General features: G+C 42.8%; 1 protein-coding gene and 1 long non-coding RNA gene across 2 annotated transcripts; one reads left to right on the forward strand and one right to left on the reverse strand.

The window, feature by feature from the left end:
* The first annotated feature begins 2,072 nt into the window (after positions 1–2,072).
* Positions 2,073–13,320, forward strand: ZBTB43 (zinc finger and BTB domain containing 43). The gene is made up of 2 exons (XM_055806741.1): positions 2,073–2,227; positions 6,436–13,320. Exon 2 carries the CDS (start codon positions 6,459–6,461, stop codon positions 7,851–7,853), a length of 1,395 nt encoding a protein of 464 aa, XP_055662716.1. The 5' UTR covers positions 2,073–2,227; positions 6,436–6,458; the 3' UTR covers positions 7,854–13,320.
* On the reverse strand, positions 13,126–14,757 carry LOC129784675 (uncharacterized). Its single transcript, XR_008747722.1, has 2 exons — positions 14,643–14,757; positions 13,126–14,224 (listed from the first exon to the last, which is right to left on the reverse strand). It is a non-coding gene; the product is annotated as an uncharacterized LOC129784675 (long non-coding RNA).
* Positions 14,758–14,838: the final 81 nt, after the last annotated feature.

Genomic DNA, 14,838 nt, shown 5'->3' on the forward strand with positions numbered 1-14,838 from the left:
ATAATGCTGGAGAACCTGGTAGTTTTGCCCACAAGAGGATTTGGAATGAGCAGAGCAGCTTCCTCTGTGTCCCTCTGAGACCACTTTCACAGCTCCTACCTGCCTTGCTAGAGACTTGAAGTTTGACTCAGCTCTAAGACGTTTTCTCATGGCCAGTACAGCAACAACATGCAGTACTTTGGGGCCAGTTCCTGAACCATTTCTTTCCTCAATTCAACTATTTCATCATTAAACAAATTCTACAAATAATATTGTTCTAAACCTCACATTGAAATATTTTAGAAAGGAAGGAAAAACTGGAAAATATGCACTTTACTAAGATGTATCATATTTGTCCACTCATATGTATCTCTCACATACCAGTAGATTGAGGGCAGGCCAAAATAGTTTTCCTCTGCCAATACATAAATGGCACCTCCTACAGTGTATATACAGAAACATCACTCTCTTTTACACAAAACAATTTATTAACAATGATTTCATTAGAGATGAGCTTGCTACACATTAATCTTGTGCTGCATTTCTACACGTGGAGTTCTGGCTGAGTGATTCTTGGTTCTAGATCATCAGGAAATGAGAAAGGTGAATGCCACATTAATCCAAAGAAACGGGCCTGAAGAATGTGAAAAACATGTATTTAGAATGTAGGGAGATGGCGTTACAGGGGATTCAGTCCCTCCATACAGATATGCATTAAGTCCCACTCAGAAAATTACAGGAAGTACTTAAAGAGTTGTAAGAAGAAGTCTTTAACATTAAAATAAAGACATGTATTTTAATAAACAGAAAAATAATGCCTGAAGGCATACTAAGACAACTAGTAATGTGGTAAAAGTAAATTTAAACATAAAATTTTCTCGTGGATAAATTCCTACAAGATTGCATAATTTGTTACCCTTCCCTGCAAAGCACATTAACTTGCCAAGGGGAGGAAAAAAAAAAAAAAAAAAAAAGCTGGACTGTGGAAGATTATTATTCTGTTCCAAAACCTATCTCCTTTGTTCATTTTCAAGGGATTGGATTGCATTTGTTTGGTGAAATGTGTAAAGTAACCTGCTTTTGATGCCTTGTTGGACTGTGCCTCTTTTCTTATGTAACACAAACAACTTGTTTTAGAGATCTGGTGCTCATTGAAGGCTTAATGCTTTCCATATTGTTCGTAAGAAATTATAGTACATGCATTAGTCTCAGCCTTGTAGCAGTATTTTTCAACAACTAAGAAACTTTGCTGAAATGATAATGCTCCCTTTAGTTGCCACTACCGAACGTTAGCTCGGCTCTGTCTCTGCAGCACTGGATTGCCCCCAGCAGCGGAGCCCCCCAGCGGCGGGGCAGGCCGGCTGCCCCCGCTGCCTCCCACCGCCCCCGGGCCGGCACTGGGACGCCGCCCGGTGCTGGCAGCCCCGCTGAAGACGTGACACCGCAGTGGACAGTCAGTTACTTCTGCTCCAGGGAGTTACAAGGCCGTTCGTCTCCCCCTGGGCGGCCCGGCAGCGCTGCCCTTCCGAGAGGCCGGCGCTCCTGCTCCCCTTGTGTTGCCGTTCGTGGTAGCACCTGGCCCTGTCTCCCGGCCGTTACCGGCGGGGCTCGCTCCGGCTCCCCGCGAAGACCCCAGGCCGCAGGCAGCGCTCACGGCAGCCCCACGGCCAGCGAGGACAACGACCGGCCCCCGCGCCATGGGAAGCACGGGCCCGGGCCGGGGAGGGCCCCAGGGCGCTCTCCCAGCAGAGCGGCCTTTCACTGGGAACGGCCGCGGCCCAGCTGCCTGCCTGCCTGCCCGCCCGCCCGCCCGCGGCGGAAAGGCGCGGACACCTGCGGGGTGCGAGAGCGCCGCCGTCCCCGCAGCCGCCCGGGCGGTGGCGAATGGTCCCGCAAGGCCCCGACCCGGTGGCGAAGGACCCCGCTCCCGGGCCGGGGAGGCTGCATGCGGCACCGCGCAGGAAGGCGGCGCCAGCAGGGGGCGCCGGCGCTGCTCCGGGTAAGAGCCGCCCGGCGGGGTAGGGGCGGGGCGTCCCCCGCGGCCCTGCCCCACCGCGGCCCCTCGCGGGCAGGAAGCAGCAGGGCCGAGCCGGGCCGCCACGTGAGCGGGATGCGGAAGTTGTGCGCAGGAAGGGCGGGCTGCCTGCTTCCGGCGGCGGCCGGGCTGGGGCGCGGAGGCAGTGCCGGCTGCACCGAGCGCTGGGGCCGGGGTCGCATCCCGCTATGCGAGACGCTCAGAGGCCCGCAGGTGAGACGTCGCATGCCCGTGGCCCGCGGGAGGCCGCGCTGCCGCCGGGGCCGGTTCCGTGGGCCCGCTCCGGGGCGGGGCGGCGAGCGAGGCCTTCCCTCGCCCCGCCGCGCTTGGGGGCCCCCGCGCCGCTTTCTTGGCCGCCGCGGCTCTGCCCGGCGGAGCGAGGAGCCGCGGGCGGTGGTGGGGAGGCCAGTGCTGGCTCCGGGCTGCTGCGGGCGGAGCCGATTGGCGGGGTCGGCCGCCGCGGGGGCCTGGCCTGGCTGGGCCCGCGGCCCGGGGCAGTCAGTAGCGCCGCCCGGGCAGGGCCTCACCGGTGCGGCCAGGGCTGCCGCATTCTGAGGTGCTGCCGTGGCAAATGTCGGAGATTAATTTCTGCCGAAGCCTTACGTATGGAGAACTGAAGTAACTACTTGCTTGCACGTGGTTTTATTTTTCAGCAAGCCATACGTGCCTTTCATGTTGTACTTCATGTTGCAGCATGGAGACTGATTTTTTTTTTTTTGGGTTGACTAAAAGAGAAGGACTTTGTTCTCTGTGGGCTGGGATAAGGAGAATGCAGAAACAGAACAGGTTTTAAAGGGAGGAAAAACAAAGTTTTCTTGACACGTATGGCTTTACCAATAGAAAATGTTTTACCTACGTTTTGATGGCTTTGCTTTTCACGAGAACTTAAAATGTATAAAAGTCTGCTTCCACCTGCCGTCGTTTCTGGGGTGGCATGCCGAGTCCTTGCTGAAAGGTGGCAGTTTAGACTAGCAGTAATTATATAAAGTCTATAGATGCTTCTCTTTAAATTTCAGTTGAGCGTATCCTGAAGGCTCATCTTTTTTGTAGGCAAGTATTGAAAAATAGTAGTCCTAAAACTGAGAATATTCTGAAAGGAGGTAAAGAACTGTGCATTAAAAAAAAATCCATTTGTTTAAAAGAAGCAGATATTTTATAATGTATACTAGATATAAGGTTACTGTTTCAAATAAATAACGTTGTCAAGCTGTTTTAAGCAATGTGTTAAGAGAAATTAACAACTGAGCTGGGAAGCATAGTATTCTGTTACCGGCTGGAAGAATCCTGGTAGCTGATGTGGTCTCGTGAGGTGGATTGGTTGTATGGGTACAGAGCAGGACTGATGGGTTGAGGAAGAAAACTCTGAGGAGTGCTGAAGACAGTAAATTTAAAGGTGGTTGTCAGCTGTTATGTAGGTGACAACTTGAAGATGATCAACCAAACTGCAAGCTTTTCAAAGATTTCTTTTCCAAGGAAAGTAATTTAGAAACAGCAGATTTTTAATATTCCATTTGATTTACTAAATTAAGGAACAGTCAGACCATTGAACTGTTTATATTGCCAATCATACAGATTGTTCTTGGACTAGCTAAAAGTGGCTGTATGACAGCTAGGTTATAAATGTAGTATTCAATCCAAATTTCACCTTTACAGTTGAGGTGTGACAGTTTGTGGAAATTCACTTCTGGGGAATTGATTACTGTCCTAGACTTTTTATTTCATGTGAAAGGTGGGGAAATGGTACTATTTTCTGTTTTGCACCTTCATGTGAAGTTTCCATACGCTTCTGGGGATACATCTCAAGAAGCCTGTTCAAGGATATGCATCATCATTTCTAGTTTGTCAAATATTTAAAGCAAGCTCTGAGAACTCTCTGGGGAGCAACGCTTTGTGATGTAAAGTGCTTTCCTCTTTCATACATTGTTAGTCAAAGCACTTGAAAGTAGCAGTGTGCTAGATTTGCAACTTCTGGGCTGTTTCCTCAGCTGATGTACCTTGGTTACTGTCTCAGCAGAATGCAACTACTCGCCCATGATTTATGTGAAGCAGTCAAAGGAAAACTACTTCGTACCACCAAGTGTTTTAAAAACCAAAACTTAAATGTTGATGGATCCTCATCTTGAATCTGAGGATCCCAAGGTAGCTGGTAAACACCTCAAGTTAAACACTTGTTTCACCAGTAAAAGTTACCTTTTATGAAAATGTAAAAATGAATGTGACCGTATACAGCAAGTTATGGTGGTCAACTGCAAAATTTTCAGTCATTTGACTGTCTTCCAGTGGGAGCTTTATTCATTGCTTTCAGTTCCTCCCACTAACCAGCACTGTAAATTAGTGTAAGATTTGAAGAAGGAAGGAAACTGTGGTCAAAAAGGTACCTTTTTTTCTTTTGACTATGTTGCTGCGATTATTTTTGTTTACAAATGGGTTTCATAAATAACAGGTTATTCTTCCCAGTCTGTTTTCTTCAGAGACCTTCATAAGAAAGTCAGATTGCTAACATGCTTCTAGTGAAAAATAAAAAGGAATTTTAAAAGCCGTTTCTTCACAGTTTTGCAGAAGATGACAGTTTCAATGTTTACAAGGAGGTTAGGCTCGTATTTATTGAAAAGTCTGGATGGCTTTCAAACTCCCATGCTCTCTTTTCTATGGAAAACCTGTTCACCTTTATGTAAAATAACAGTGAATAGTCTGTGTTCATCTCTGCTCCATGCGCTTGTCACCCTTTTCTGGCTCTGAAATTTTGGAGATAGAACACTTGAGTTTTTGGATGGGGAGGGGCTGGGTTGAGTTGTTAAGAATATGAGTCGGGAGACTGATCAGAATGGTAAGGAAGGGATTATGTAACCATAAGCTGTTGATTAAACATTGAGTGATTTACATAATCACTCCACTGTAGTCTGCATTTTGTAAGCAAACACTGCTGCTTTTTCTGCACTTAGGAGTCATACATTTGTGCTGATGTGTCAGCATTTTAACACAGAGCACCAAATGAACAGTTGTCTGCTGATGGTTACATAACTGTATGGAAAGTACTATGGTTATTGTACAGGTTTTCTGTAGCAAGGATTCACAACCATATTTTCTTGATTCCATATTTCCATAGAAGTACTTTCACTTCAATCCTCCAAGTTTTTGTAATGCAAATTATATTTTTGCGCTATATTAACAAAGTGCTTTAAATTCTGGGCATATATGCTATCTGCTAATTTAATAAGTATTCGTTCTCAGGTGTACAGTCCCATCTGTTAAAACTTTGACACTTGCCCACTTATGAGAAACATAACTTGATGGAGGAAAACTGCTTGCTACTCTGTGGCTCTTCGGGAATTCCGTTGTGTCCTATTTACAGTTTATCAAATTGAAAATTGCGTTAACTTAGGCAGTTAATGGTGGTCTTTTGTAGTTGCATTTAAATTTCTGTCATTATTTTTAGTGATAATAACATGTAAATATCTCAAATTAAATTTAAAATTTAAATAGACATTTTAAAGAATTGTATTACTGCTTAAAAGACCATTAACTTTGTAGTAAGACATCTGGATCATGGGAGTAGAGAGACCTTAAGACTCTTGTGAACTCTTAGCCGAGCTTCTAGCATATAATTGTTGTGTTGTTACAAATACACAAGGTACATACAGAAAAAATCTGTACAGCAGAGGTGTTGCTTTCCTGATTAACATTTAAAATTCTGTAAGGTTTTCTTAAAGTAAGGAGTGTTTATAATAACATCTGGAAAATCACAGAATTAAAAGATTGGATTATAGTCCTGCAGCTGTACAAGATGTTGCTATTCCACCTTTGAGTTAATAAAACAGGCAGACATCCCAGGAGAGTGACAAGCTTCATTCTCACTAGGGTTCTATGTGTGTTGCCTTTGTCATTGTATGAATTGATATGCTGGCTTTTGAAAGCATTTAAAGTGGAATATTTCATAAGAGTACAGTCAGTCTGTATTGGGGGATTAGTGAGATGATTTTGTTGGCAATTGAAATGCACAATTTTTCATATGCTGTTATAAACACTGGGACATCCTGGAATTAGAACTGTACTGCTGTAATTTCATCAAATAACTTTTTTTCTTGTCCTAAACTCATGCTTGAAATGCTTAATCTATCTCAGCTCGGTAACATGCTGCTTGTAGCTCTGCTGTAGGTGATGAGTCCTCTTGGATAGAAGAAACACAGTGAAATGCACTGGCATAGCAATCAGTGGTCTCAGTACAACTTTCAGAAAAGAGAGAAATGAGGTGGGGTGGGAGAAATAGAAGTACAGCACTGACATAGGTTCCAGAAAATGTTGAGTTCCATATGAGTCTGCTTAAGTGTTACTTGTTAAAGAAAAAGAAAAAATGTAGAAGGAAATGCAAAGATTAATACTTTACTAAGCAGAATTTCTGATATGTTTTTTTTTTCTTGCAGCACAACACTAAATTTGTAATGAAATGGAGTCTGGGTCAAGCTCATTTCGAGTGGAATTTCCAGATTTTTCTAGCACCATTTTGCAGAAGTTAAACCAGCAGCGCCAGCAAGGACAATTATGCGATGTGTCTATTGTAGTTCAGGGCCATCTCTTCAGAGCCCATAAAGCTGTTCTTGCAGCTAGTTCACCTTATTTCTGTGATCAGGTTCTCCTAAAAAACAGCAAGCGAATAGTCCTGCCTGATGTGATGAATCCCAGAGTGTTTGAAAACATTCTTCTGTCTACCTATACAGGTCGGCTGGTAATGCCTGCTCCAGAAATTGTTAGTTATTTGACAGCAGCAAGTTTCCTTCAGATGTGGCATGTAGTCGATAAATGCACTGAAGTGCTAGAGGGGAACCCAACAGTGCTGTGTCAGAAGATGAATCATGGCAGTGATCACCAGTCCCCAAGCAGTAGTAATTACAATGGCCTCGTAGAAACCTTTGAACTTGGCTCTGGAGGACAGACGGAATTCCACAAAGTGCAGGAGCTAAGGGATGGCGAAAATGAAGAAGAGAGCTCTAAAGATGAACTGTCATGTCAACTGACAGAACATGAGTACCTTCCCAGTAATTCTTCAACAGAACATGATAGACTTAGCACTGGAATGACAAGTCAGGACGGTGAAGAAGGAACCAGTGATAGTGCAGAGTATCAGTATACCAGGCCTATGTATAGCAAACCCAGCATCATGTCTCACAAGCGGTGGATCCACGTGAAACCAGAAAGATTTGAACAAGACTGTGAAGGTGTTGATAATCCTTATGATGAACACCAAGTTTCTGAATCCATGAATGCCATTCAGGCAGATCATTCAATCCAGTCTTCAGGTGTTGAAGACTTTCATATAGGTGACAAAAAGATGGAAGCAGAATTTGATGAACAAGCAGATGAAAGTAATTATGATGAACAAGTTGACTTCTATGGCTCTTCTATGGAAGAATTTTCTGGTGAAAGGGCAGATGGAAATTTAGGTGCTCACAGACAGGATCTTATGATAGCAGCAGGCTACAGTGAAGGCATTGAAATGGCTGCAGGAATTAAAGAAGAAACATCTCTCACAGGATTCTCACATGCTGATAAGCTATATCCTTGTCAGTGTGGAAAGAGCTTTACACACAAAAGTCAGAGAGATCGGCATATGAGTATGCACCTTGGTCTTCGACCTTATGGCTGTGGTGTCTGTGGTAAGAAATTCAAAATGAAACACCATCTTGTAGGCCATATGAAAATTCATACAGGCATAAAACCATATGAGTGTAACATCTGTGGGAAAAGGTTTATGTGGCGGGACAGTTTTCATCGGCATGTGACCTCTTGTACCAAGTCATATCAGGCTTCTAAAGCTGAGCAGAGTACTACTGAGATGAACTAAGACATTAGTGCTTGCTTTGTTTAGTAGAGTATAATTATGCAAATAATGTCTGGTACTTGCTATTGTAAATTTTCAAAAAAACCCACCTTAAGTTGTAATTTAATGATTATGCTGGTATAAGCAGACCAAACTTTGTTTTCCACAGTATTATTCTAGGTGTTCAATGTGTGAAGTGCAAATGGTTAATCTGAAAGGTGCTTGCAGAATGAAGTCTGTAAGGTCTTTGTGACATTGATTGTAATCACAGCAGTATTTAGAAGTCCTGTTGTTATTCTGAGTCTTCTAAATTCAAAGTAAAACCCAGCTCTCAATTGACCCACATCCTGCAAATACATGAAGCAGGAATTCAGGTCGCCCTACTTAATGAAAAAAAGAACTAGGATGACCAAACCGGGTTATATGATTCACATTGTAATGGAAAAAATTGGAATTCCACTTCAGAATTCAGACTGGAGACTGCCAACATACTTAACATACATTATTAGACAGTCTACATTATTAAATAGCCTTTGCTGTATTGCTTAATGAAAGGCTGTGTTAATGTTAAAGATGGTTTGGCTTTCCTTTATCTGTCTTCCATTTCTTTAACCATCTTCACTAAAACAAACATTGTCTAATTTTGTGCCAATTTCTACTTAGAGTCTGTAAAGCATTTAAATATAGTTGAGCACTCTACAGACTTCAATCTGTGTTAAGTATAACTTTGTTCCTCAAGGTCTAATGCTGTATGACTCTTGGCTTGACTTGGTTGATTGCTACATCATGAGAGCTTCTAGAAATGTGTGTAATAAGCATGTCTTGTCAAGAAAAAAGACAAAAAAAGTTGCATTTGGAACTTACCCAAAATAATCAAACATAAACTATAGTTTTCTGATCAGATTTTTGTGGCTTACTACAGTAGCAAGTACCAAACTTTGTGGATTCACAATTTAACTTTTTATTGGTACAAAAACTTCTTTGAGAACTTCTACCTAGTTTTAGAAACCTGCTTTAGGAAAATTTAGTCATGAATAGGTATTTATACTTTTAATTCTTTACTCTTTGAATAGTGAGATCTATATAACAGAGTCTTGGTACTGAACTACTGTGACTGGTTACATGTGATCACAAGCAGCCAGAGTTTACTTCTTCAACTGAAGTTGCTTGTGGAAAAAAGTAGAGAAAGTATGGTATTTGGATCTATTAATGGTACTGCAGAACATGGTACCATGCTCATGTCCAAAGTCTGGATTTTTGCTGAGAAAGCAGCACTTCTGCTTCGTTAGGATGAGGATCTATATGCTGGGCTCTCATTCTTGGAGATAGAGGAGTGTTTGTAGTTCTGAGAGATGCTGCCAGCTCTGCAGGTAGAGTGAATGCATCAATTATAAAGGTGGCAACAGGATTTTTGGGGTTGAAGGCTTAATGCAGTCTTATGCAAAAGCAATTAACCCTTCTTTGTAGTTTACTAAAACGTATTATAAAAAGGAAAGAGCCTTTAGAGCATACACAGACTGTAATACAAACAGGTGATGTCCAAGTACACTGCTGGTAACATAGGGGAAAAAAAGTTAACCAGCATTGAAGGCCTAGGCCTGTCTGCCCCCAGTTTATGTATTAGATACTACAGTATGCAGGATAACGTGCTTAAACAGATGACCCTGTATGGTGAAGCAAAACCACACAAAGATAATTACTGTTTAGATGCTTTTTTTAACTCCCAGTTACAAATTGTCTTAAGATACAACTGAACTGTATCCTGAACGTGAATGTCTGGTACAAGTGGGGGTTTACTCAGTGGGCTGTAATTACTGTAACTTCTTTTCTGGCATTCTACTTATGAACTTCAATTTTTTTAAGAGGCTCTTAATTCTTAATCTTCTAATGCTTCAGATATTTTTCATATGGAATTTTGTTAGAACAGATATTCCCAAATATGATGAACCCATTGCTGGCAATGGGCATGAATGGTCAGCACCACAGAGTTCCTATTCTTAGCATTTAATTGAACTCTACAATATACTATGGTGGCCATATATAACCCTTGTAATCAAGGTAACTAAACAGGGATTTGCTCACTAACACTGTAGCTCGCTTAATGTATAGAAGCACTTTGTATTTAAAAAAAAAAAAAACCAACAAAAAAACCGTAAAACTTTATAAGTATGTTTTTTAAACTTAGAAATTATATTCCCTTTATGGTTTGTTTCCACACTGCTAACACTGTCTTTTTTAATATTAAAAAAAATATAATAATGCTTGCCTGTTTACATGAGTGTAGAGGAAAGGGTTCTTGCGCTCAGTGGCCCTATTTTTCCATTCTCCAAGGCCTTACTCCATAACAGGGTGTCATTTCTGCAAGTACCATCATCACATTTGAGGGAAGGTATTCTCATACTCATTTCAAAAATGATCTTCTATATTATATTAGTTCTTAACCCCTTTCAAATTGTCACTTCAGTGTTGCATAAAAAGGTTAAGGGTGCCTCTTCCCATTTAACCATAAAAAAAGGCTGGTCAGAAACACAAGGCTGAAAACCATGGTCAAGCAAAAAATTGTTTCTCTTAAACCCAGACCATCCTACAGAGCTGCCAGCAAAACTGTTTCTTTTACCAGCTTGGAATGACTTTTATAGGGGACATTTCAAAGTTAAATATTACTCCTGTTTGCAGTTAGATTACTTTGAAATAAAGCTTTAACATAAAATGTACTGCGAGAGACACTTTAAAGGTTTTATAACAGGTCCAGTAGATCATATTATAGAACCGTGTCCTTTTTTTAATGACTTAACACAAATAGTAACTTTTTAATATTTGCCTATTACTGTTTTACCCCGTATTATGACATTGTCTTGAAAGTCCAACAAATGTTGCTCCACTGATTTTGTAGCACTTGACTTTCTGATGTTGATATACATGAAACCAATTGATTGCAGGAAAATACTGATATGATTGTCCTGAGATCTAGTTGAGAGGATTGATAATTTAAGGGAAGCTTGAGATACATGGCTAAAATACTTGCTTTTGCTGATCACAGGCAAAACATTTAACGTACGGTGGTTTTCTTGAACTTAATTTATAACCCTTTGACAAACTTCTAATCACTGAATCAGGTATTGGGGGGAAAAAGATAACAAAAAATCACTTAAACACTTAAGAAAATGGCTTTCCTCCCCCTTCCTCAGGCTTAGCTTAAGTCTAACACCTCTCCTCCCTGCCTTTGTAGTCAGTTTCCCTGGTTTTCACTGAGAGTTGCACTCAGCCCATGCCAATTCTTTTAGCGAGGTGACAGATCACAGAGGAGGTTGGGCTCGTGCTGGCTTGTCTGACACTCTTCATTTCTTAGTGGGTGTCCTCTGCTGCTCTGGGCTGGTCAGTGTCACTGTTCATGGTGACAACAGGCCATAGTCCCTTCAGGGATGTGTCTGTTACAGCCTCAGTCTCCTGTGGGCCTCAGTTACTTCAGAGGTATGCCTGCTCTGGCATGGCTTAGATACAGGCCAAAGTCCCCTCAGAAGTGAATCTCCTCAGGCATGGAGTGTGTCCTTCTGTGAGAGTGTATCTGTACATGTCCTCAGTGTCTTCTCCATATGTTTTCCCGAGAGCAGCTCTTCAGTTTCTCCATATGTGTTTCCCCAGGAGTATTTTCTCCTTGTGCGTCTCCTTGCATCTCTTGCTAGCGGCTGCCACTCCTTACATTTGTTTAAGCAGAGGCACTGTACGTACCTCTTCTGGTTGAAGTTTTGGTGTGCAGTGGATCATTTACATCCATTTTAACGCAGGCTGGAACCTGTTTTGACCAAGCACAGGACAGTTCGCAACCTCTGGCCACGTGTCACCCTCGCAGCCCCCTGCTACTGAAACCCTGCAATTCATGGCCAATAAAGTTGTACATAGTAAACCAAGATATGCAGATGCAGCTTCTGTCAAGCTTTTATCTTTGCTAATGGAGTGGTCTTGTTCAAGGTACGAGAAATTACTTCTTGTTTGTGGAAAGTAGGGAAGTGATCCATATATATATATATAAAATATGAATGCATATGTATATGATGAATTTCATTAATCTTCCCTTAAGCTTCATCATCTTTAATGATATGGCTTAGAAACATCTGTGCATTTTTATATTGCTTGCTGTTGGCTGTAGTAAAGTGAATGTCTTCTGAAAACGCATACACACTGGAGGCTTTCAGAATTTCCTGCTACTTTGAAGCCATTCATTGTCCTATCAGTGGTAAGAAATGATACTTAATGTGGTAAGAAATTATATGCTTAATGATACTACAGCTAAGTTCCTTTTCATTCCATTTTGTAACTAAAATGTTAATTAGCATGAAATCTGTGTAACTGCCATCCTGAAAAATTCAACTATTAGCAGGGTGGGTTAAGATCTCTGCTTAGGTGTGTATCTGACCCTTTTGAGGGAGGAGGTTCCCATATCACACACCACTGCTGTTGGGGTTTTTTTGTTGTGTTGTTTTGTTTTTTTAAACATTACCTTGTTTGTTTTATGGGAGAGCAGGTAGACTCTAGAAGGTACTGTCAGTACAATTTTTGGTCATAGCTTTTTTCATCTGAGAGGTTTCTGGGGTTGAGAAACTTTGCCCTGTATCAAAAGCGAGGTGGATGACCAAAGGCTGATGTATTTGGTTTCTCATTATAAAAAGAATGCTTGATGTCCCTGTATTATTGAGCCTGAAAGAATGGAGGCATGTTAGGTCTTGTAATCTCAACACTTCTGCTTTGGTGCCAGAAAGGTGACCCATCTCTGAATTATGACAGCCTACAGCAGTATACAGAGTATTTCGCTTTAACAGAATTAGAACCTTTCTCAAAACAACAAAGGAAAGTTGTTGGGTTTGTCATTTAAATACTTCATTGGATAGCTAGGTTTCTTTAGCTATAAGCTGTAAACTGTCAGTGCCCTAGGGGAAGATGCTGGAAAACAAAATGGTATATTTTTAATGTGATTAAATTGTAAGTTCTGATTTTTGCTTGAAGCCTGTGTCTGTCAATTGCTGCTCCTTTTTTTTATTCATGGGATTCCATATTTCTTCCAGAAATGTAACTGTTTATGCAAGTCACGTGAATCTTCCTTAATGAGCTATAAGTTTTTATTCTAAACAGGTCATTTATAATAGTAAATTTGCATATCTTGATATTTTGTGAGACGTTATGCCTGTATTGCAGAGATGGGATAGTTTTGTCTATAAATATTGCTGTCCTAATTGTACAGCATGGTTTTAATTTAATGTTACTGTTCAGTATTTTCTTCTTATAGAAGAGTCCCATGCCCCTTTTTTGTATAACATGTTTTAATAAATGTTATCTGTCAACTTTGTAAATGTTTTCTTAAGCTTGAATGAAAGGAATGCATGTCTAGTTCTAGTATTTAATATTTCACTTTTGCCAAAATGATAAATGCTCAAACAAAAGTACAAATCCAAAAGTTGTTGATATATAACTTTATTAAATATATAAAGAAAATGTGTATCTAGTACTGTGTCTTCTTGAAATACTGAGAACATGCCAGCCTAGCCTAAGAAAACACTAAGACCTGATTTTTATAACACAGTAAATTGATGAATTTGTGGAATCGGGCCCATTTCTGTAGTGCTTAGGTAATTAGTTCCCCTGTTAGCCCAGACTTATCAAACAGGTTTTATTATAACTGGGTTTTGCAGAACTGTGATCTCTACGGTTACAGTGCAGAATGTACAGGCAGATAGGAAAATTCCAGAATGTTCACTTCATAGCAGCAGCAACTGCATGTCCAAAAAGCCTTCAGGTAAATTTGAAATAGGGACATATAATGTGTCTAAGCATGAAAGAAAAAGTACTATGAAGCAGTAGTAAAGATTAAGTTTCCATTATCTTGCTGTGAGGATTCCTCCTCTCCCTGACTAAATTTAGGTACTCCTGCTGAACAACTCACTGCGTCCAACCTCCATCTCTTCAGTCCGCATGGAACTGGCACAGCTGATGCTCCTTACTCAGCAGCCTAATGCTTGCTGTCTGAACAGAAAATGAGCTCGCTCTCACTTAAAGCGTATTCAGCTAATTCCTGGAGAAACCGGTATTTGTGTACCACACTTCTCAGTCTTTGGCAGCTTTAAATGGAATATGGTACAAACAAATACATTTGCTATTGCTGTTGGTTACACTTACTGCACGCATCTAAGAACAAGCCCGAAGTATTCTGTCTGTTCAGAAGCAGTCGTTTGATTTTCTTTGGTATGTGTGAACAAACATCATTTCTGCGTCTGTAATTTAACTTTGTTATTTATGCCCTGGTCAGGATGCTCGCCTGGGCTGCTATTTTATCTGGTTACCATTCGATGTCTTAATTTCTGAGGGCTGTCTTCCACGTGTTTCATAGGGAGAGAAGGACGTACCTGCAGAAGAGACAACGTCATGTCCAAGGTTAGAGCGTGTGGCTGCGGCAGCGGTGCCCGCTGGCACCAGCCTCCGGCACTGCCCGAGCTGCCCGGCGAAGCGCAGCCGCTGCCCTCCGCAAGCGGCAGCAGGGGCAGGGTGAGCTCCAGAGCTGCGCGCGCTGCTGCAGCCGCCCGCAGTGACGGGGCAGCGGCGGCGGTGAAGCGGGCGCGCGGTGCGCGTGGGGGCGGCGGGCGGGGGCTGGGGCGGCCCCCAGGCGCTGCTCACTCCGGGCCGGCCGCCCCCCGGGCGCGGGGCAGCAGCACGGCGGGCTGGGACCGCAGGCGACAGCGCCGTTCCGGGAGGGGACGCTGTCCACGTAACGCGCAGCTGGCGCGGTCGCCTCTGACGCTGTTGCGGTCTGAAATTGGCCGCTACCGGTACGTTTCCGGACGCGTGTCCCGTTCCGAAGGTGCGGGCCGTGCGAGTCCCAGGAACGGGGCTGCCCGCACGCACCGGCCTCAGCTCCAGCTCAGACCTCCCACGGGTCTCCGGGGGGCGGCGCCGCAAGGGAGGCCCCGGCCTGCGCGGAACCCCGGGCGGGGCGGGACGGGACGGGGCGGGGCGGCGGCCC

This window comes from Falco peregrinus, chromosome 1, assembly GCF_023634155.1.
Source record: "Falco peregrinus isolate bFalPer1 chromosome 1, bFalPer1.pri, whole genome shotgun sequence".
Classification (NCBI taxonomy): domain Eukaryota; kingdom Metazoa; phylum Chordata; class Aves; order Falconiformes; family Falconidae; genus Falco; species Falco peregrinus.

Coding starts and splice junctions, on each gene's coding strand:
- ZBTB43 (XM_055806741.1), top strand. CDS start 6,459: ATGGAGTCTGGGTCAAGCTCATTTCGAGTGGAATTTCCAGATTTTTCT.